General features: G+C 42.0%; 1 protein-coding gene across 1 annotated transcript in view; it reads right to left on the minus strand.

Annotated features, from left to right (window-relative positions):
• Positions 1-24889, minus strand: part of LOC137422075 (solute carrier family 12 member 2-like) — a 222851-nt gene extending 197962 nt beyond the window's left edge. The window contains exon 1 of the mRNA XM_078772946.1: positions 24258-24889. Coding sequence (XP_078629072.1) covers positions 24258-24746 — 489 coding nt within the window. The 5' untranslated portion in view covers positions 24747-24889. The remainder of the gene's footprint in view (positions 1-24257) is intronic.
• Between the last annotated feature and the right edge of the window lie 304 nt (positions 24890-25193).

Genomic DNA, 25193 nt, shown 5'->3' on the forward strand with positions numbered 1-25193 from the left:
TAAAATGGAGCAGATATCCCCTAAAATGGAGCAGATAATCCCTAAAATGGGGCAGATATTCACTAAAATGGAGCAGATATTCCCTAAAATGGAGCAGATATTCCCCAAAATGGAGCAGATATTCCCTAAAATGGGGCAGATATTCCCTAAAATGGAGCAGATATTCCCTAAAATGGGGCAGATATTCACTAAAATGGAGCATATATTCCCTAAAATGGAGCAGATATTCCCCAAAATGGAGCAGATATTCCCTAAAATGGAGCAGATATTCCCTAAAATGGAGCATACATATTCCCTAAAATGGAGCAGATATTCCCTAAAATGGAGCAGATATTCCCTAAAATGGAGCAGATATTCCCTAAAATGGAGCAGATATTCCCCAAAATGGAGCAGATATTCCCTAAAATGGGGCAGATATTCCCTAAAATGGAGCAGATATTCCCTAAAATGGGGCAGATATTCACTAAAATGGAGCATATATTCCCTAAAATGGAGCAGATATTCCCCAAAATGGAGCAGATATTCCCTAAAATGGAGCAGATATTCCCTAAAATGGAGCATACATATTCCCTAAAATGGAGCAGATATTCCATAAAATGGAGCAGATATTCCCTAAAATGGAGCAGATATTCCCTAAAATGGAGCATACATATTCCCTAAAATGGAGCAGATATTCCCTAAAATGGAGCAGATATTCCCTAAAATGGAGCAGATATTCCCTAAAATGGAGCATACATATTCCCTAAAATGGAGCAGATATTCCCTAAAATGGAGCAGATATTCCCTAAAATGGACCATACATATTCCCTAAAATGGAGCAGATATTCCCTAAAATGGAGCAGATATTCCCTAAAATGGAGCATACATATTCCCTAAAATGGAGCAGATATTCCCTAAAATGGAGCAGATATTCCCTAAAATGGAGCATACATATTCCCTAAAATGGAGCAGATATTCCCTAAAATGGAGCAGATATTCCCTAAAATGGAGCAGATATTCCCCAAAATGGAGCAGATATTCCCTAAAATGGGGCAGATATTCCCTAAAATGGAGCAGATATTCCCTAAAATGGGGCAGATATTCACTAAAATGGAGCATATATTCCCTAAAATGGAGCAGATATTCCCCAAAATGGAGCAGATATTCCCTAAAATGGAGCAGATATTCCCTAAAATGGAGCATACATATTCCCTAAAATGGAGAAGATATTCCATAAAATGGAGCAGATATTCCCTAAAATGGAGCAGATATTCCCTAAAATGGAGCAGATATTCCCTAAAATGGAGCAGATATTCCCTAAAATGGAGCAGATATTCCCTAAAATGGAGCAGATATTCCCTAAAATGGAGCAGATATTCCCTAAAATGGAGCATACATATTCCCTAAAATGGAGCAGATATTCCCCAAAATGGAGCATACATATTCCCTAAAATGGAGCAGATATTCCCCAAAATGGAGCAGATATTCCCTAAAATGGAGCAGATATTCCCTAAAATGGAGCATATATTCCCTAAAATGGAGCAGATATTCCCCAAAATGGAGCAGATATTCCCTAAAATGGAGCAGATATTCCCTAAAATGGAGCAGATATTCCCTAAAATGGAGCATACATATTCCCTAAAATGGAGCAGATATTCCCCAAAATGGAGCATACATATTCCCTAAAATGGAGCAGATATTCCCTAAAATGGAGCAGATATTCCCTAAAATGGAGCATACATATTCCCTAAAATGGAGCAGATATTCCCTAAAATGGAGCAGATATTCCCTAAAATGGAGCAGATATTCCCTAAAATGGAGCATACATATTCCCTAAAATGGAGCAGATATTCCCTAAAATGGAGCAGATATTCCCTAAAATGGAGCATACATATTCCCTAAAATGGAGCAGATATTCCCTAAAATGGAGCAGATATTCCCTAAAATGGAGCAGATATTCCCCAAAATGGAGCAGATATTCCCTAAAATGGGGCAGATATTCCCTAAAATGGAGCAGATATTCCCTAAAATGGGGCAGATATTCACTAAAATGGAGCATATATTCCCTAAAATGGAGCAGATATTCCCCAAAATGGAGCAGATATTCCCTAAAATGGAGCAGATATTCCCTAAAATGGAGCATACATATTCCCTAAAATGGAGAAGATATTCCATAAAATGGAGCAGATATTCCCTAAAATGGAGCAGATATTCCCTAAAATGGAGCAGATATTCCCTAAAATGGAGCAGATATTCCCTAAAATGGAGCAGATATTCCCTAAAATGGAGCAGATATTCCCTAAAATGGAGCAGATATTTCCTAAAATGGAGCAGATATTCCCTAAAATGGAGCAGATATTCCCTAAAATGGAGCAGATATTCCCTAAAATGGAGCAGATATTCCCTAAAATGGAGCAGATATTCCCGAAAATGGAGCATATATTCCCTAAAATTTAGCAGATATTCCATAAAATGGAGCAGATATTCCCTAAAATGGAGCAGATATTCACTAAAATGGTGCAGTTATTCCCCAAAATGGAGCAGATATTCCCTAAAATGGAGCAGATATTCCCTAAAATGGAGCAGATATTCCCTAAAATGGACAAGTTATGTTATTGTCCCTAAAATGTTATTGTTATGTTATTGTTCCAAGTATTGTCCCTAAAATGGACAAGTTAAAATGACAAGTCATTACTCTTTTCTCCCGCCTCTGGAACAAACTCCCTCACTCTTTTCAATCCCAATCCACCCTCCAGGTCTTTAAAACTGCTGTTCACCACCATCTCTTATCTTCCCCCATCCAAAACCTTGATCTTTTCTACCCCGCAAATTTCACCCCCAATTCCACTTTTTTGAAATTCCAACTTCTGTCCTGGAAGTCCTTGGTGTCCTTGTGTTTTATACTTCTCCCACCCTCCCCCTTCCCACGCCTCCTCCCCCCAAGCCCCCTCCTTCCCACACATCTCCCTGCTCTCAAATGTTGTGTTTGTGTGCTTCCCCTTCTCTCCCCATCTTGTCTTCTGCTCCCTCTTTTTATATATTTTGTTTGTCTGGTTGATTTGTTTGTGAAGTAAATGTTAGCTCTTTCACAAGCCTCGATTCAGTATACAAAAAAAAAAATCGAGCAAATATTCCCTAAAATGGAGCAGATATTCAATAAAATGGAGCAGATATTCCATAAAATGGAGCAGATATTCCCTAAAATGGAGCAGATATTCCATAAAATGGAGCAGATATTCCTTAAAATGGAGCAGATATTCCTTAAAATGGAGCAGATATTCCCTAAAATGGAGCAGATATTCCCGAAAATGGAGCATATATTCCCTAAAATGGAGCAGATATTCCATAAAATGGAGCAGATATTCCCTAAAATGGAGCAGATATTCCCTAAAATGGAGCAGATATTTCCTAAAATGGAGCAGATATTCCCGACAATGGAGCAGATATTCCCTAAAATGGAGCAGATATTCCCTAAAATGGAGCAGATATGGAGCAGATATGGAGCAAATGGAGCAGATCCCTAAAATGGAGCAGATATTCCCTAAAATGGAGCAGATATTCCCTAAAATGGAGCAGATATTCCCTAAAATGGAACAGATATTCCCTAAAATGGAACAGATATTCCTTAAAATGGCACAGATATTCCCAAAAATGGAGCAGATATTCCATAAAATGGAGCAGATATTCCATAAAATGGAGCAGATATTCCCTAAAATGGAGCAGATATTCCCGAAAATGGAGCAGATATTCCATAAAATGGAGCAGATATTCCCGACAATGGAGCAGATATTCCCTAAAATGGAGCAGATATTCCCTAAAATGGAGCAGATATGGAGCAGATATGGAGCAAATGGAGCAGATCCCTAAAATGGAGCAGATATTCCCTAAAATGGAGCAGATATTCCCTAAAATGGAGCAGATATTCCCTAAAATGGAACAGATATTCCCTAAAATGGAACAGATATTCCTTAAAATGGCACAGATATTCCCAAAAATGGAGCAGATATTCCATAAAATGGAGCAGATATTCCATAAAATGGAGCAGATATTCCCTAAAATGGAGCAGATATTCCCGAAAATGGAGCAGATATTCCATAAAATGGAGCAGATATTCCCGAAAATGGAGCAGAGATTTCCTAAAATGGAGCAGATATTCCCTAAAATGGAGCAGATGAACACAACTACAATCACAACACAACTACAACTACAATCAATATTTTTGTATTCCTTGTTAAATCACTTTGGTTTGTCAGACTAACTTGATTATAGTGACAGATTTGAGAGTAATAACTGTTTTTTTTATTTTAGTTAATTTACAATTTGTCAACTGTGATTGTAGTTGTGTTCATTTTTGTAAACATGAATCCCAAATGTTTACTACCAGGTACTAACATTCCAATGAAGTGATTGATGCTCCTAGAATAAGTACAGATGATGAGAATTCATGGATTCACATAACAAGGATCATCATGTTTCACAGATAACTTGTCCTGGTTATTAAAGTCTTTATTACTCTGTCCAGGTGCTTCACAGGTGAGGCAGGAGATGGGAAAAGTTGTTTTATTTAAGAACCACACAACTATGTGCTAAGTATATTTTTATGGCTATAGCTGGAGTAGGTCACAAGACTTGTACGAAGGTCACAAGACATCGCTAAACATTATATGTGACGTTGACATGGCGAATTCTACCCTTGGTGTGACACATTGGTCCAGTAAGCAATATGGTACATTGTGTGAACACTGGTGTGACACTTGGGAGGCCATTTAATTACAGGGCTACTTATTTTACAATCAATCAAATAGTGCACGAGTCAGCCTGTAATAATATCTCTATTTAACAACACTAGAAGCACCCGCTCTCGGCTAGGGGGGGGGGGGGGGGGGGGGGTCGTGGTATTTTCTTTATGATTATTATGAATTATGATTTATTTACGATTACATTATGATTTAGTAATACCACAGCAGAGTACCCACCCTGCGGGCGATCTTCTTCCAAGCGTGGAACACGTTCTTCCAAAACATCCCTTTATTTGGGTGGTGTATACATACATACACACATATACACATAGAGATACATACATACACACATAAATACATACATGTACATTGTACATACACATAGAGATACATACACACATATACACATACATACACATATACACATACATACATATATACACATATACACACATATATATATATATACACACACACACTTACTTTTATTATCTCTCTTATCTTTCCCGCCATTATTAGTCCCCTACCGGTGTACGTCACTGTACACCGGAGGGGACTATGGGTTTGTACTCCGTCCCTCCGTCATAGTCCGTCACGGTCCGTCACGCAAAGAACCGTTTTCCGGACTTTTTTTCTAAACTCTTAATGCTAATGATTTCAACCTTGGTACATGGTTTCCTCATGATAAGTTACAGATCAAGTTCGAACTTCACGACGTTTCGATCATTTTTGACAAAGTTATGGCACTTTGAACTTTGGTAATTTCCCCAACAGTTTTGCGGACGACAGACTGCCGGTAGGGGTCATGTATTGCAGCGCAATACTCAGAATGCTTGTTTGACACGGTTCATAATTGTCAGTCTGATTACGTTGCACAAGACCAAAGGTTCCATTTCATGAATTATAATTGCCTTATAATATCCAAGCCTCCATTTTCCCATCCTCGTCGTCACGAATATAATGTCCTTTATCAAGATGAAATGTCTCGGTTCATACCTGGACCATAGGTCATACCTGGATGGTTAAACAGCATGTTTTTGGTTTATAAAAAATGATCTCTCACTCATATTTTTTCTAACAACATTTAGAGGTGTACAAGTTGTGAAAGTATTTTGTAGACCTGGTGTAACTGTAAATGTTTTCAAGACTAGTTTTCTAAATAAATGATGAGAATATATGTACGTTTGATTCAAGTAATTAAAACGAGAACGGCAATCATTGGAGAGCATCCCTCAGCCAGGTACGTTTTGCATCCCACTGATAGGCCGGATCTGGATTCGGACCTGAACAAAAATCTAATCGGCTTGTTCTTGTCACCAAACCAACTCGTCCACCAAGTTTAGTCATAACTCGTCCATAACTTTTTAAAATATAATGTTATATATCGCTTTTCATCCGATATCTCAATGGTGAAGATTCACTTAAAAGTTAAATAATTATTGTATCCGAATCCATATTCAGATCTTCACCAAATCTAATTATTTTGTCCGTGTCACAAACACTATCTCCCCAAAACTTCGTCCGGATCCATCCACAACTTTTTGAGATATCTTGTTCACAGACAAACAAACAAACAAGAGGACGTCATGCAGACCTCGATACTTGCAAAATCCACTCCTCCCAAAAAGGTTGCCATTGATCCATCAAATTGTCCATTTCATCCAGATTAAAATTGACGATCTTGATCAAAGCTCGGCTTAATTAGATGAAAAGTGATGCTTTTTCAGATGAAAATTGATGATTTTAGAAGTTTGACCTTGAGTTGACATTTGACCTTTTGACCTCAAAACTAGTTGGTTTCCCTATTTCATGACTAAATATACAAGTGCTGTTCTATTTTCAAGTCAATCGGATGAAAATTGACGGTTTTTCAGATGAACATTGATGATTTTGGAAGTTTCACCTTGAGTTGACCTTTGACCTCCTTTTGACCTCAAAAATAGTTGTTTTCCCAATTTAATGACTCAATATACAAATTCTGTACAAATTTCAAGTCAATCGGATTAAAAATGGCGATTTTAGAAATGTCAGCTTAGTGGTTAGAGTTGGTAGCGCTAAACATCACAAAAACATGAACCCTACTTTGTGGATGAGTTGGTGCTATATGGCGACTCTGCCGAGTGTCGTTCAAAATCAATGTGGTTCTCAGTTGTGACGACCTCTACAATTTGGTGAAGTTTCATGACGATCGGTTTAGAATTGTAACCTGTAGGCCGGTGACAAACAGACAAACAGACAGAACAAGCATTCTGAGTATTGCGCTGCAATACATGTCCCCTACCAAAGTTCAAAGTGCCATAACTTTGTCAAAAATGATCGAATATTCAAATTTATGCACGGTTGATGCTGGTTTTCAAACTTGATCTGAGGTACGCTGAGACACGTGTGTCACGCCTCACCTCATTGATAAGCCCGCATGGTCGCTCCGTGGAGTGGCCTGCATGTATTGCACTGTGTGAATTATATAATTACCAACTCACGGTCTGAGGTACTAGCGATTCAAGAGATATCCTTTAAAAAAAAAAATATTTTCGTTTAATTAACGATATCTGCCAAACCACATGCCCTATCGCAAATTCCAAAAGGACATCTTAGTAGACTGACATGCTGAACAGATATGTGAAGTTTCCCCTCGATTGGATCAAAAATGAGGGAGGAGCTCGGTTTTAAAGGTTCATGCTTAAAAACGTCATAACTCTGAAACCATCAGTAATTTATTATATTTTTTGGTTCACGATCAATGGTCGATGTGTATATATATGTGTTGCTCGGCTTGGCTCCGCCCCTATGGAAAGCGCGCGCTGTGTCGCGCGGTTGACGTTCACGAGACGAGGCTGAGGGCACTCGGTGCGGCTTGAGGAGAACTCGAGAATAAACAAGAGATATCCATTTTAAAAAAATATTTTCGTTTAATTAACGATATCTGCCAAACCACGCGCCCTATCGCAAATTCCAAAAGGACATTTTAGTAGATTGATATGCTGAACAGATCTGTGAAGTTTCCCCTTGATTGGATCAAAAATGAGGGAGGAGCTCAGTTTTAAAGGTTCATGCTTACAAACGTCATAACTCTGAAACCATGTGACACATGACGTCATGTTCGCTGACTTTTTTGTTCGTCATGGGTGTGCGATTCTGCGTGCAAAGTTTGGCCTCGATCTGTTCAGCCGTTGCAGAGAAAAAGGGGTTTTCGTGTTTTCACGAAAAACAATATGGCGGCCGAACCACGTGACCTGTGACGTCATAATTAACATTAAAATATTCTACAGACCGAGTCCATCACATGGTGAAAATTTTATCTCAATCGGTCCTATTATTGCAGAGAAAATCTTTTTTAAAGGAAATTAAAACTTAAAATGGCACTGAGTTAAGGATTACCAGAATTAGCAGAATTCCCAAAGTTCAAAGTTCCATAACTTTGTCAAAATGATCAAAACGTCGTGAAGTTCGAACTCGATCTGTAACTTATCATGAGGAAACCATGTGCCAAGTTTGAAATCATTAGCATTAAGCGTTTAGAAAAAAAGTCCGGAAAACTGTTCTTTGCGTGACGGACTGTCGGACTGACAGACTGACGGACTGACAGACTGACGGACTGACGGAACGGAGGGACGGCGTGCAACCTATAGTCCCCTCCGGTGTACCCCGGTAGGGGACTAATAACAAATGCAACCAACCAATATACTTGTAATAAATATTGTAAGAAATAAGCAATAAATATTGTAATAAATAAGTAATACGTATTGTAATAAATAAGCAATAAGTATTGTAATAAATAAGTAATAATATTGTAATAAATAAGTAATAAATATTGCAATAAATAAGTAATAAGTATTGTAATAAATAAGTAATAAATAATGTAATAAATAAGTAATAAATATTGTAATAAATAAGTAATAAATATTGTAATAAATAAGTAATAAATATTGTAATAAATAAGTAACAAATATTGTAATAAATAAGTAATAGTGTAAAAAATAAGTAATAAATATTGTAATAAATAATTAATAAATATTGTAATAAATAAGTAATAAATAGTGTAAAAAATAAATAATACATATTGTAATAAATAAGTAATAAATATTGTAATAAATAAGTAATAAATATTGTAATAAATAAATAAATAATTAACAAATATTCTAATAAATAAATAAGTTATAAATAGTGTAAAAAATAAATAATAAATATTGTAATAAATAAGTAATAAATATTGTAATAATTAAGTAATGAATATTGTAATAAATAAGTAATAAATATTGTAATAAATAAGTAATAAATATTGTAATAAATAAGTAATATATCGTGTAAAAAATAAGTAATAAATATTGTAATAAATAAGTAATAAATAGTGTAAAAAAAAAAAGCAATAAATATTGTAATAAATAAGTAATAAATATTGTAATAAATAAGTAATAAATATTGTAATAAATATTGTAATAAATAAGTAATACATATTGTAATAAATAAGTAATAAATAGTGTAAAAAAATAAGTAATAAATATTGTAATAAATAAGTAATAAATATTGTAATAAATAAGTAATAAATATTGTAATAAATAAACAAATAAGTAACAAATATTGTAATAAATAAGTAATAAATAGTGTAAAAAATAAGTAATAAATATTGTAATGAATAAGTAATGAATAGTGTAAAAAATAAGCAATAAATATTGTAATAAATGAGTAATAAATATTGTAATAAATAAGTAATAAATATTGTAATAAATAAGTAATAAATAGTGAAAAAAAAGTAATAAATGTAATAAATAAGTAATAAATAGTGTAAAAATAAGTAATAAATATTGCAATAAAAATGTAATAAATATTGTAATAAATAAGTAATAAATATTGTAATAAATAAAAAAACAAGTAACAAATATTGTAATAAATAAATAATAAATAGTGTAAAAAAGAAATAATAAATATTGTAATAAATATGTAATAAATATTGTAATAAATAAGCAATAAATATTGTAATAAATAAGTAATAAATAGTGTAAAAATAAGCAATAAATATTGTAATAAATAAGTAATAAATATTGTAATATATAAGTAATAAATATTGTAATAAATAAGTAATAAATATTGTAATAAATAAGTAATAAATATTGTAATAAATAAGTAATAAATATTGTAATAAATAAGTAATAAATATTGTAATAAATAAGTAATAAATATTGCCAATTTGAACCAATGAAATGACCTTACATTTAGTGTAAATAATTAGGCAGCTCACCTTTCTGATTGGTTCATCTGATCACGTACTTGTTAAAGTTAACATCTCTCTGACTATTCTCACAGAGCGATCTCAACACCGGAGAGTCCACCATTTCACTCAAGCAGATCGACAGGAACTGCAAGCAAGCCGCCATCTTTCTTTAGGACCAGTCTCCCTTATGCACTCACTGCCCTTTCCTTATGTTAACCCATCCTGGAAATTATTCCACAGAAATCTGCACCATCTCATGCACAGATTTATTCCATGTCATCTTCAATGACCCTACCCTTCTTCCTGCCCACCCAGGTACACACCGAATCCTGTGGTGAGGCAGTTCCTCTGAAGTGATTCTTCACCTTTGAGTGATGGGGCCAAAAACGCCATATAGCACCAACACCTGTTGGATGAGTTAGTTTGGTCACAAGAACAAGCTGATTCGATTTTGGTTCAGGTCCGAATCCAGATCCAGCCTATCAGTGAACACAAAACGTAAACTGTTCACCTGGCTGGTGGAGGTGTGTTCTCTACTGAGTGTCGTTCTAGTTTCGTTCTGTCACATCCTGATCCATTATGTGCTCTAGTTCCCCGCTATGAGCCTCGACACTGAAAACAAAACAACTCAATAACCAGGATATTAGATTTTGTGGTGTGTGTGTGTATGTGTATGTGTATGTGTATGTGTGTGTGTGTGTGTGTGTGTGTGTGTGTGTGTGTGTGTGTGTGTGTGTATGTGTATTGTTATGGATTCGTCACTTCCGTTGTTGTGGTTGTCATCCACTGTAAACATTTTTGGTTGCATGTACTATTATTGTTATTGTTTAAGTGAATTGGAAATAACTGTTTTAAAAAGGTAAAAAAATTAATTAATGTTTTAAAAAGAAACCGGAAACCGGATCGGGAACCGGAGGAGGAGGAAGATGAAAAGGAGGCGGAGCGAGGGAGGTCGAGAAGGATCCGAGCTGCTTTGAGGTCTGGAGCAAACGCTGGCGAACGGGGGTCACTAGCGAACTTTGGGGATTCCTGGGAAAGGGATTCCTGCGACAGAGTTGTTATCGCTGTGACAGATAAACCTGCGTGACAGGTTTTGCGGTTGATTCCGAAGAGAATCATTGGAGTGCCGTTACGTCTCGAGAACGGACCGTTGGCCATTTTCCTTCGCGCCTGATTTCACATCGCTCCAGGTTTTCCCCTCGCTTCAACCATTTCAACGCATCCAGCCGTTAACCTGGTGTGTGTGTGTGTGTAACGTGGATTTTGAGCGGGAAATTGCGGTTCGCCGATTGGGAGCCGTTGAACGTCCATACCCGAAGGTGTGATTTCCCAGTCGCCTCTTGAGGACACCTTTGCCCATCTTTGGCAGTGTGACTGTCAACCGAGCGGGATTCTGGTCTCGATACAACATCATTCTGATGATCACTGGAGTGTGGATCGACTTTGGCTTGAAGCCGGGACAGAGACATTGGGAATGTTATTTTCGCTCACTTGGAGCACAGTGAGTTATATTGTACAAAACTGATGGTACCATCATATGAATGATATATTGGTTGTACAATTGATTAATATTGTTATTGTACTGTTATTCTTGTGTGACCTTAATACAATACTTGTTTGTTGGTAACAATTAGTGTGGTTTCACCATTGATCTTTGACATACAGAATAACTCATCTTTCTGCCGTGACTCCTCTCGGGGCTCGGGGGTACACTGTGACCGGGGTTTGGGGAGGAGCACGTAACAGAAATTGGGGGGCTCGTCCGGGATTCAATTCCCTAACATTCCCAAAATTCCCAAATTTGGAATTTCCTAACATTCCCAAAAAAAATTCAAGAAATTGGAATTTTTTTTGTGTGAAGGTTAACAGGTGCTAACTAATAGTCACCATGGTGTTTGACGCAGAAAGGTTTGCGGCGTCCCCTAATGAGGCACAGTTCCAGGCATTAAAAAGATCGGAACTCATGATATTGGCCAAATATTTTAACTTGGAGGTCCGAGTTAATATGAAGAAAGCAGAGATGCAGACATTGGTGGTAGAGTCTCTAGTAGTCTAGTGGGACAAGGAACATGGGAAGAGGTAGCCTTGGATCGGTTACTAGAGGAAAAAGGAAATGTGGAGCTCTGGAAAATGGAGATGCAACTGCAGAGCCAGGAAAGGTTAAAAGAGTTGGAATGGAAAGCCGAGGAAAGAAGAGCAAAGGAAAGAGCAGAACAGGAACGAGAACTCGAGGAAAGAAGAGCAGAGGAAAGGAGAGCCGAAAGGGAGTTAAAGGAACGTGACATGGAGTATCAGAAGGAACTTAAACTCAAGGAGCTGGAATTACTGGGAGAACTGAAAGAAGTAGTATCCATGCCGGCTAGTTCGACAACTAGTGAGAACTCCTGGGATGTTGGTAGGCACGTGAGGCTGGTTCCACCCTTCAATGAAAAGGATGTAGCCAAGTTTTTTTTACATTTTGAGAAGGTGGCTCAAATGATAAAATGGCCTGTGTGGTCCTGGACTATGTTAGTGCAAAGTGTTCTGGTAGGTAAAGCTCAATATATATTTTCGGCTTTACCGATTGACCAATGTGCAGATTATGAGATAGTGAAGAAGCTATTCTCAAAGCCTATGAATTGGTCCCTGAAGCTTACCGGCAAAAATTCAGGATTGCCAGGAAGAGGGAGAGTGAGACCCATGTGGAGTTTGCCAGAATGAAGGAAACCATGTTTGATAGGTGGTGTGACTCGAAGGAGATTGGGAAAGACTTCAACCTGTTACGACAATTGATCTTGGTGGAGGAATTCAAACAGTGTGTCCACGTGGACATTAAAGTACATCTGGATGAGAAGAAAGTACCAGGGTTGTATGAGGCAGCAACTGTGGCAGATGACTATGCCTTGACACACAGGATGGGATTCCACAAACCTAACTTCCCGCCTAGAGTTAGCCAGGGGAGTTATGGTAAATCAGGTTCGGAGAACAGATTTTCATGGAGGCGGCCTAGAGAGGACTATGGGGACAAATCTGATACCGAGACTTTTAGGGATCAGAAGACTGCAGTTCCAAGACATACCTATCTTCCGAGGGGCCCGAGGCAGACCACGAGTTTTTCCTCCGGGCCTACTTGCGCTTTTTGCAAGAAACCTGGGCATCAATGATCTCTCTGACTCTCATGAAAATCCTCTCTATCTCTTTGCTGATGACTCTACTCTCTGTCGCTCCATTCCTCATCCCTCAGATCGGCAGTCTGCAGCCTCCTCACTCTCTGCAGACCTGGACAAAATCACAGACTGGACAAACAAGTGGAACATGTCTTTCAATCCTGACAAATCTCACACTCTTACGATGTCTCTCCGAAAAGACCGACTGGACAACCCTCCCATCCACTTTCTGAATAATCCACTCCAAGCAGTTCTGTCACTCAAGCTTTTGGGTCTCACTATCTGCCATGATCTTTCCTGGGAAAACCACATTTCAAATCTGGCCTCCAAAGCCAGTCGCCGACTGGGCATCCTCCGTCGTGCGAAGTCCTTCCTTGGCACACCTGAGCTCCTCACCACATACAAGGCTTTCATCCGCAGCTCAATGGAATACTGCTCTCCCCTCTGGGCTGGTGCTCTTGCCTCACGCCTACCCCGTCTTCACGCTGTTGAAACCAAAGCGTTCAGAATCATTGGAATCTCCCGCGATGAAGCTAACTCCAAGGGCCTTTCACTCACTCACCACAGGCAGGTTGGTGGTCTTTCTGTCTTCTACCGTCTCCTCTCTGGCCTTGCCCCGCCAGCTCTCTCTCTCTGGGCGCTGTCCCCCAAATATTCCTACAGGTCGCACAAGATCTCCCTGCAACCCTCTTATGGTTAAACTGCCAAAATAAAGACTCTCTGCTCACCTTCACTCCTTCATTCCTCTTTTCTCCCGCCTCTGGAACAAACTCCCTCACTCTCTTCAATTCCACTCCAGCCTCCAGGTCTTTAAAACAGCTGTTCACCACCATCTCTGATCTTCCCCCATCCAAAACCTTGATCTTTTCTACCCCTGCTAATTTCACCCCAAATCCACTTTTTTGAAATACCAACTTCTGTTCTGGAAGTCCTTGGTGTCCTTGTGTTTTGTACTTCTCCCACCCCCCCCCCCCCTTCCCACGCCTCCTCCCCCCAAGCCCTCTCCCTCCCACACATCTCCCTGCTCTCAAATGTTGTGTTTGTGTGCTTCCCCTTCTCTCCCCATCTTGTCTTCCGCTCCCTCTTTTTATATATTTTGTTTGTCTGTTTGATTTGTTTGTGAAATAAATGCTAGCTCTTTCACGAGCTTCGATTCAGTATACAAAAAAAATAAAAAAATAAAAAATTGATGTCCCAATGTTACGCCCTGAAAAGGAAAAATCAGGAGCAGAGACAAACTAGTGCAACTCCGAATGCATTGGCCAATGCGATAAATCGTCCTTGGAGGACAGTGCCTTGTGAAGGATCCCATGCCAAAGTTACGGCATCACAGAACGACCTTGTTCAAGAGGGTTACAAACCTTTTATTTCAGAGGGGTTTGTGTCACTGGATGGAGACTTAACGAACCAGAGATCTGTTAGGGTATTGAGGGACACAGGAGCACATCAATCTTTGATGCTTGAGGGCATTTTGCCATTGTCAGAGAAGACGGCAACTGGTGTTAGTGTTCTTTTACAGGGGGTTGGTGGCTATGTTAAAGCTCCTCTTCATGTCATCCATTTGAAGTCTGATTTGGTGTCAGGACCGGTCACCGTAGGTTTACAAGCCACTCTTCCTGTAGGAGGGAACCTCTTTTATTATTGGGAATGATTTGGCCGGTGGTCGAGTTTCTGGGAATCCAATGTTTGTTGAAAAGCCCAGTATGGAAAATAACACCGCACAATTCGAGCAGGAGATTCCGGGTGTCTTTCCATCCTGTGCAGTGACTCGTGCTATGGGTAGGAAGCGCTCTGAAGAGAAGGAGAAGGAAGGCGATGTGGATTTGGGTTCCTTAGAGGTATTGGAGGAAAATTCTGAAAGAGGTAATAGGAAAGGGAGTGACATCAAGGAACCTAAGGAAAAGGTGGCATCTGGAACAAAAGAGGAAATGGGGTGTCCGTCGGAGACATCTGGGAACGAGGTTGAACAAACGGTGCTGGTCCGAAAGAGACTTGTTGAAGAACAACACGGAGATTCGGAGATCCGGAGTTTGATTGATAAAGCCGTTACAGAGGAAGAGGCTATGAAGATACCTGTTGGTTACTTCATGAAAGGGGAAATACTCATGAGAAAATGGAGACCACCGGAGGTGCCAGCAAATGACGAGTGGAACGTTCATTACCAAATTGTGGTGCCATCGCCGTACCGAAAGGAGATATTGAGTTTGGCGCGTGAGACACCTTTGGCCGGGCAACTTGGAGTGAACAAGACCTGTGACAGAATTTTGGTACATTTTTTCTGGCCAGGATTGCGACGTGATGTAGCGGATTTCGGTAAATCTTGCCATTCTTGCCAGCTGGTGGGAAAACCTAATCAGAAAGTCCCATCCGCACCTTTAAAACCAATTCCAGCTTTTGAAGAGCCATTCAGCCGTGTCATTATTGACTGTGTAGGCCCTTTACCTAAAACTAAGGCTGGACATCAGTATTTGCTGACCATCATGTGCGCTTCCACGAGGTTCCCAGAGGCAGTGCCTCTTAGAAAAATTATTGCGGCAGTTATTGCGAAGGCCTTGATTAAATTTTTCACTTTGGTTGGCCTACCTAAGGTCATCCAGTCTGATCAGGGTTCCAATTTCATGTCAACGCTTTTTCAGCAAGTGGTACACCTGTTGGGAGTGGAGCAAGTAAGATCAAGTACTTACCATCCCGAGAGCCAAGGGGCCTTGGAAAGGTTTCACCAGACATTGAAGAATATGATCAGAACGTATTGTTTTGAATGTGACAAGGATTGGGATGAGGGAATACCCTTATTGCTGTTTGCTACGAGGGAATCTGTTCAGGAGTCATTGGGATTCAGTCCTTTTGAACTTGTGTTTGGACACGCAGTGCGAGGACCATTGAAATTGGTGAAAGAACAGTGGCTACAGGAGGAGTCGCAGTCAACAGTGGTGGAGTATGTGTCATCGGTTAGACACAGATTGGCAAAGGCTTGTGAAGTTGCGAGGAGCAACTTGAAAGTGACGCAGGATAAAATGAGAGTGAGACATGACAAGAAATCTCAGATAAGAAATTTCAGTCCTGAGGACCGAGTGTTAGTGTTGCTTCCTGTTCCAGGTCAGCCACTACAGGCTAGGTATTTTGGTCCCTATGCAATCAAAAGGAGGGTTAATGAAACAGATTACGTGGTGACAACTCCCGACCGATGGAAAAAGCGACAGCTGTGTCATGTCAACCGACTGAAGAAATATTATGAGAGGAAGCCTGTGGAGAAAATGGTTCCTGTCTCACCTGTCTCACCTGCAGTCGGGGTGCAAGAGAATCCAGAGGTTGAGGCCGGTGTGAAGTTTGATAACTTTGATGACCAGGCTTGTCCCAGATTGACGAACACGGAAGTGTTGAGTCATTTAGATGAGAAATTAGGTCATTTGACGAGGGAACAACAAGGACAACTATCCAGCCTAATTTTTGAGTTTGCACATTTGTTCACAGATGTACCTGGTCATACTGACTTGGTATATCATGATATTGAGGTGGGGGAAGCCACTCCTGTGAAGCAACACCCCTATCGGATGAACCCTGTGAAGATGGAGTATCTTCGGAAGGAGGTTCAGTATATGTTGGAGAATGACATCATCGAACCAAGCAGCAGTGAATGGAGCTCACCATGTGTGTTGGTTCCAAAACCCGATGGCAGTTTTCACTGTTGTACGGATTTAAAACGGGTTAATGCAGTGACCAAGACCGACTCATATCCCATCCCGAGGATTGATGACTGTATAGATAGAATAGGCCCAGCTAAATTTGTAACTAAATTTGACTTGCTGAAAGGGTATTGGCAGATTCCTCTTACTGATAGAGCCAAGGAAATCTCAGCTTTAGTCACACCAAATGGGTTGTATCAGCACAAGGTTCTTCCCTTTGGATTGAAAAACGGGCCTGCTACATTTCAACAGCTGATTAATAAGCTTATTGCAGACCTAGAGGGGGTGGAGGCTTATCTGGATGATGTCATCATCCACACCATGACCATTGACCATGGAAGATCATATTAAACAAATTCATGCATTTTTCAAGAAACTGACCGAGGCAGGGTTGACCATCAACTTATCTAAGAGTGAGTTTGTAAAGGCACAGGTGGTGTTCCTAGGATGTAGTAGGTCAGGGTCGGGTGCAACCGGTGACAGCCAAGATAGAAGCCATTGATCGCTTCCAAGTTCCAAAAGGGAAGAAGGAGCTTATGAGATTATTGGGTATGGCTGGTTGGTACCGGCGGTTCTGCAGGAATTTTTCCGATGTGGTAGCCCCTTTAACGAATTTGCTGAGGAAAGAGACCAAGTTTGTTTGGGATGACAAATGTCAGGCTGCCTTTGCCCACGTCAAAGCGATATTAATGAGCTCTCCTGTCCTAGCAGCCCCGGATTTTCAAGAACCATTCAAGTTGGCCATTAATGCAAGTGATGTGGGGGCTGGGGCAGTTCTGTTGCAGGAAGATGAGGATGGCGTGGATCACCCAGTGTGCTACTATTCGAAAAAGTTTAACAAACATCAGGCAAATTATGCCACCGTGGAAAAAGAGACCCTTGCTCTCCTGCTAGCGCTTCAGCATTATGAGGTGTATCTGGGAACTACTACCTTTCCTCTAAAAGTCTTCACTGATCACAACGCCTTAACCTTCATTCAAAAAATGAAAAATAGAAATCAGAGGTTGATGAGATGGAGTTTGGCTTTGCAGGAGTTCAACTTGGAAATTGAGCATGTAAAGGGCAGGGACAATGTCGTTGCTGATGCTTTATCCAGAGTGAACTAACTTTGGAAATTCCTTAGGTTGTTTGGAAGTTTTGTTGCTTTATTTTGGGGAATATTAATTATTGTTGCTCACGTGAATTGATCATTTGGGTGTGAGTTTTACTTTTGTTTGTTAAAAGGGTTTTTGCATGAAAATAAAGTTTTCACTTTGTTCAAACTTTCTTTCTTGAGGGGGGGAAGTGTTACGGATTCGTCACTTCCGTTGTTGTGGTTTTCATCCACTGTAAACATTTTTGGTTCCATGTACTATTATTGTTATCGTTTAAGTGGAATGGAAATAACTGTTTTCAAAAGGTGAAAAAGTTAGTGTTTTAAAAGAAACCGGATCAGGCGCCGGACGAAAAAGAAGAGGAAGAGGAAGCGGAGCAAGAGATGTCGGACAAGAAAGCCGAGCTGCTTTGAGGTCTGGAGGAAACGCTGGCGAACGGGGGTCACGAGTGAACTTTGGGTTTCCTGGGAATGGGATTCCTGTGACAGAGTGGTTATCGCTGTGACAAATAAACCTGCATGACAGGTTTTGCAGTGGATTCCGAAGAGAATCATTGGAGTGCCGTTACGCCTCGAGGACGGGCCCGTTGGCCATTTTGGCTCGTGCTTTTCGCCTCGTTTTGCCTCGCGCGTTGACCATTTCACTGCATCCAGACGTTAACCTGGTTTGCATGTGTAACGTGGATTTTGAGTGGGAATTTGCGGTTCGCCGATTGGGAGCCGTTGAACATCCATACCCGAAGGTGCGATTTCCCAGTCGTCTCGTGAGGGTACTTTTGCCCATCTTTGGCAGTGTGACTGTCAACCGAACGGGATTCTGGTCTCGATACGACATCGTTCTGACGATCACCGGAGCGTGGATCGACTTTGGCTTGAAGCCGGGAAAGAGACATTGGGAATGTTCTTTTCGCTCACTTGGAGCACAGTGAGTTATATTGTACAAAACTGATGGTACCATCATAGGAATGATATATTGGTTGTACAATTGATTAATATTGTTATTGTGCTGTTATTCTTGTGTGACCTTAATACAATAGTTGTTTGTTGGTAACAATTGGTGTGGTTTCACCATTGATCTTTGACACACAAAATAACACGTCTTTCTGCCGTGACTCCTCTCGGGGCTCGGAGGTACACCGTGACCGGGGTTTGGGGAGGAGCACGTAACAATGTGTATATGTATGTGTGTGTATGTGTATATGTATTGCATGCATGTATGTCCGTGTATATGTTTGTGCATGTATATGTATGTTCGTGTATATGTATGTCCATTGTCCATGTATATATATGTGCGTGTATATGTATATGTATGTGCGTGTATATGTATGTCCGTGTATATGTATGTCCGTGTATATGTATGTCCATGTATATGTATGTGCATATATATGTATGTATATGTATCTGCGTGCATATGTATGTCCGTGTGTATGTATGTGGATATATATATGTATGTGCATGTATATGTATCTGCGTGCATATGTATGTCCATGTATATGTATGGGCATGTATATGTATCTGCGTGCATATGTATGTCCATGTGTATGTATGTGCATATATATGTATCTGCGTGCATATGTATGTCCATGTATATGTATGTGCATGTATATGTATGTTCATATATATGTAAGTGCATGTATATGTATCTGCGTGCATATGTATGTCCATGTATATGTATGTGCATATATATGTATCTGTGTGCATATGTATGTCCATGTATATGTATGTGCAATTGTGCATGTATATGTATGTTCATATATATGTATGTGCATATATATGTATCTGCGTGCATATGTATGTCCATGTATATGTATGTGCATATATATGTATCTACGTGCATATGTATGTCCATGTATATGTATGTGCATATATATGTATCTGCGTGCATATGTATGTCCATGTATATGTATGTGCATATATATGTATCTGCGTGCATATGTATGTCCATGTATATGTATGTGCATATATATGTATGTGCATATATATGTATGTGCATGTATATGTATGTCCGTGTATATGTATGTGCGTGTGCATGCGTGCGTGTACACATTGGATCAATATACAGAGACCTACATGGCTCCATAATCTAAGCTGCCATCCTACAATTTAAAGAGAAAACTGATGACAATCCGCCATTGTTTGAGCTTTTGACCAACATTTCAACAACGATTCAGGAGATTGTCTTGAGCAACAACCCGAACTTCTCGAGAAATGTAGTTGCAAAAGGCAAAGTGAGTTTTGTACTGTAGAGAGAAATTGCATCACCATGGTCGATCTATAAATCCATGTTATCTCCATTTCACAAACACAAGTCCTCACAGAATGAAGAACCTTCGTATATTCCTTCATATATACACCTGAGTATTTCACCTGGAGATGATGCAGCATCTAAAATATTTGGTTTTTGTTAAAAAAATAACGTTTTCATTTGTTGAAAGCAAAATCACAAGAATAGCAAGAAGAAGCCAAATAGCTTCATTGTGTAGGCCTCGGCTCGTTTTGGTCATATTTATGATCTTCATCCTGTAATTTTATTGTAACTATTTAAATAATGTTTAGAAATTCCAGGAATTGCTTTTCCAACAGGTACATGTCAACCTGACACTTTGATCATTTTTAAAATCCCATCTGATGCACTTTCTCCTATGACCTTTGATCCTTGACCTCTGCCCCTCTCGATTCCTCATCTTCCTTTTTGATGGAGACAAGATGGAGACAAGGAACAGGTGAAGGTGAATGGCTGTATTAATTAATTATTTTAAATGAATATCACAAATCATCATCATGGGCATCCCAGATGTCAATGACGGGTCGTGTTGGAGCACGTGTTCATGCAACACGTGTTCATGTTATCAAGGCCTTGTTTACCTGTTTGATGTTGTTGATGAAGGTGAGAGTCCTGTCGTGCTCAATGCGGATATGAAACCCTCCAGTTCATGACACGTGACCGCAATAAGCAAGAAAGTCAGTAAGGATGATCCAATGTAATTTTCAACTGAGGATGTATTAGATTTTTTCCATGGGTTCTGGGATGCGGAACAGGAAGCAGGAAGAGTGTTGATCCCGACGGTGTTCGGGGACATATTATGAGTCGTGTGGAGATTTGGGAATGTGGTGAGGAGATGACAAACCACCGAGTGACAATGTGCCAGGTGTGTGTGTGTGCCCAAAGTGTTCATGGCACTCACCCACTAACTGCACTTTCCTTTTCTCACCTGAAGTCGCTAACAAGATTCCAACTTGCCGTGAAATGTCACTCCGCTCCAACAAGACCTTATAAACTTCAATTCCACCAGAACTTTCCCTGTAGGCCATCTCCATGCGAACTTTGCCTTATAAGAGAATTCCGATGTAACTGGGGGTGTGCGTGCTCCCCCTTTCAAAAAACACATTAAGGACACTTTACATTCATTCCATGAAATGTATTGACACACCGCCTTTTATTAAATAAATTATTGTCATCCCCAATTCTGTCACATTGATCTTAATGAACCTTTCCTAACCCAAACATCTTATTTGCTAGTTTCAGTGTTTCCTCCCCCCCCCCCCTCTATCCCCCCTCCATCCTCTCCATGTCCCCCTTCCACCCTATCCATGTCCCCCTTCGATCCTCTCCATATCCCCCTTCCACCCTCTCCATCTCCCCCTTCCATTCTCTCCATCTCACCCTTCCACCCTCTCCATCTCCCCCTTCCACCCTCTCCATCTCCCCCTTCCACCCTCTCCATCTCCCCTTTCCACCTTCTCCATCTCCCCTTTCCACCCTCTCCATCTCCCCTTTCCACCTTCTCCATCTCCCCCTTCCACCCTCTCCATCTTCCCCTTCCATCCTCTCCATGTCCCCCTTCCATCCTCTCCATCTCCCCCTTCCATCCTCTCCATCTCACCCTTCCATCCTCTCCATCTCACCCTTCCACCCTCTCCATCTCCCCCTTCCACCCTCTCCATCTCCCCTTTCCACCTTCTCCATCTCCCCTTTCCACCTTCTCCATCTCCCCCTTCCACCATCTCCATCTCCCCCTTCCACCCTCTCCATCTCCCCCTTCCACCCTCTCCATCTTCCCTTTCCATCCTCTCCATGTCCCCCTTCCATCCTCTCCATCTCCCCCTTCCATCCTCTCCATGTCCCCCTTCCATCCTTTCCATGTCCCCCTTCCATCCTCTCCATCTCCCCCTTCCATCCTCTCCATGTCCCCCTTCCACCCTCTCCATCTCCCCCCTTCCATCCTCTCCATGTCCCCCTTCCATCCTCTCCATCTCCCCCTTCCATCCTCTCCATCTCCCCCTTCCATCCTCTCCATCTCCCCCTTCCATCCTCTCCATGTCCCCCTTCCATCCTCTCCATGTCCCCCTTCCATCCTCTCCATCTCCCCCTTCCATCCTCTCTATCTCCCCCTTCCATCCTCTCCATGTCCCCCTTCCATCCTCTCCATCTCCCCCTTCCATCCTCTCCATGTCCCCTTTCCATCCTCTCCATCTCACCCTTCCATCCTCTCCATCTCCCCCTTCCATCCTCTCCATCTCCCCCTTCCATCCTCTCCATCTCCCCCTTCCATCCTCTCCATGTCCCCCTTCCACCCTCTCCATCTCCCCCTTCCACCATCTCCATCTCCCCCTTCCACCCTCTCCATCTCCCCCTTCCACCCTCTCCATCTCCCCCTTCCATCCTCTCCATGTCCCCCTTCCACCATCTCCATCTCCCCCTTCCACCCTCTCCATCTCCCCCTTCCACCCTCTCCATCTCCCCCTTCCACCCCTCCATCTCCCCCTTCCACCCCCTCCATCTCCCCCTTCCATCCTCTCCATCTCCCCCTTCCATCCTCTCCATCTCCCCCTTCCATCCTCTCCATCTCCCCCTTCCATCCTCTCCATCTCCCCCTTCCACCCTCTCCATCTCCCCCTTCCATTCTCTCCATGTCCCCCTTCCACCCCCTCCATCTCCCCCTTCCACCCTCTCCATCTCCCCCTTTCATCCTCTCCATCTACCCCTTCTATCCTCTCCATCTCCCCCTTCCATCCTCTCCATGTTCCCCTTCCACCCTCTCCATCTCCCCCTTCCATCCTCTCCATCTACCCCTTCCATCCTCTCCATCTCCCCCTTCCATCCTCTCCATGTTCCCCTTCCACCCTCTCCATCTCCCCCCTTCCACCCTCTCCATCTCCCCCTTCCACCCTCTCCATCTCCCCCTTCCACCCTCTCCATCTCCCCGTTCCACCTTCTCCATCTCCCCCTTCCACCCTCTCCATCTCCCCTTTCCACCCCACCATCTCCCCCTTCCACCCTCTCCATCTACCCCTTCCATCCTCTCCATGTCCCCCTTCCATCCTCTCCATGTTCCCCTTCCACCCTCTCCATCTCCCCCTTCCACCCTCTCCATCTCCCCTTTCCACCCTCTCCATCTCCCCCTTCCACCCTCTCCATCTCCCCCTTCCACCCTCTCCATCTCCCCCTTCCACCCTCTCCATCTCCCCCTTCCACCCTCTCCATTTCCCCCTTCCACCCTCTCCATCTCCCCCTTCCACCCCCTCCTCCCTCTCCCCTTCATCTCTCTCCCCCCTCCACTTCCAACCCCTCCCACCTCCTCCTTCTCTCTCCTCCCTCTCCTTCCCTCCCTATCTCCCCTCCACCTCCTCATCACATCGTATGAGTGTCTACCTGAGCCTAACGATTACGAACCAGGTTGGTCCTCAGGATCCCTTTCCTGACCATCTTGGATCAATAAGACTTTAATAATATTGAAGCAAAACAAGCACTTTAGGTCAAAGGTGAAGGATGGTACAGACATGTGTCTACCTTGAAACAAAGTTATAAATGAGGTAACTAGACAGGTGAGGGATGGTACCGACATGTGTCTGCCTTGAAACAAAGTTATAACTGAGGTAACTAGACAGGTGAAGGATGGTACCGACATGTGCTACCTTGAAACAAAATTATAACTCAGGTAACTAGACAGGTGAAGGATGGTACCGACATGTGTCTACCTTGAAACAAAGTTATAACTCAGGTAACTGGACAGGTGAAGGATGGTACCGACATGTGTCTACCTTGAAACAAAGTTATAACTCAGGTAACTAGACAGGTGAAGGATGGTACCGACATGTGTCTACCTTGAAACAAAGTTATAACTGAGGTAACTAGACAGGTGAAGGATGGTACCGACATGTGTCTACCTTGAAACAAAGTTATAACTGAGGTAACTACACAGGTGAAGGATGGTACCGACATGTGTCTACCTTGAAACAAAGTTATAACTGAGGTAACTAGACAGGTGAAGGATGGTACCGACATGTGTCTACCTTGAAACAAAGTTATAACTCAGGTAACTAGACAGGTGAAGGATGGTACCGACATGTGTCTGCCTTGAAACAAAGTTATAACTCAGGTAACTACACAGTGACTTGTACTCCTACCTCTCCGTGCAACTGTTCCAGCGTCGGACGTGCAGGTGTGCATGCACCTGCGGTCTGACGGTAAAAGTCCACCCAGGGAACCGCGTCCAAGGTGTTCTGGCCAAAGGTGCGCTGGTAGTACGTGTGGCTGTGAGTCTCCTGATTCCACGGGTAGGAATCGTCCTGCTCTTCCTGCTCGTCATCCTGGTCCCAGTCCGTGGGCATCGACCTTACAGGTATCTCCTCCGGTAAATCTGGACTCACGAAGTTCACTCGGAACCTTCGTCGCCCACTCGGAATGGCCTCCCCAGAATCCTGCTTTGCATCATTGTCAGAACCGGCCTCGTGTGGATCATTGGGAGAGGTCTCTGCAGGCATCTCGGCCTCAACACCTGAGTCAAGGTAGTCATGTTTCTCGGACACCGAGTCGACTTGAAAACGTCTACCTGGACACGCAGTTTCTTGTCCCGAAGTGGACGCAGGTCCTCTGCTGCTTACATTTGCCTCCATGCTGGTTCCAGTTCACCTCGCTGTCTTGGATCCTGACTCTTCGGTTTATGAAGTCGCTCTGGAGATATTCGTGACACCTGTAGTGACGTGGGACGTCAGTCATAGCAACAAGTTCATGTCGGTAATACCAGTTCGTTGCCTCTGGAGAGAAACTTTATCGACAGCGAAAGGGAAGGGAGTGGGAGAGACCTGGGGGTGGGGGACGGCCGGATGGAGGAGGATCATGGAAGTAGGAGAGGAGCCTGATGGAGGGGTTTATGGGAGTAGGAGAGGGCCTGATGGAGGGGGTTCATGGGAGTGGGGCCTGATGGAGGGGGTTTATGGGAGTAGGAGAGGGGCCTGATGGAGGGGGTTCGTGGGAGAGGGGCCTGATGGAGAAGGTTCATGGCAGTGGGAGAGGGGCCTGATGGAGGGGGTTCGTGGGAGAGGGGCCTGATGGAGGGGGTT

The sequence above is a fragment of the Myxine glutinosa genome, chromosome 2 (assembly GCF_964187855.1).
Source record: "Myxine glutinosa chromosome 2, kmMyxGlut1.1, whole genome shotgun sequence".
Lineage (NCBI taxonomy): Eukaryota > Metazoa > Chordata > Myxini > Myxiniformes > Myxinidae > Myxine > Myxine glutinosa.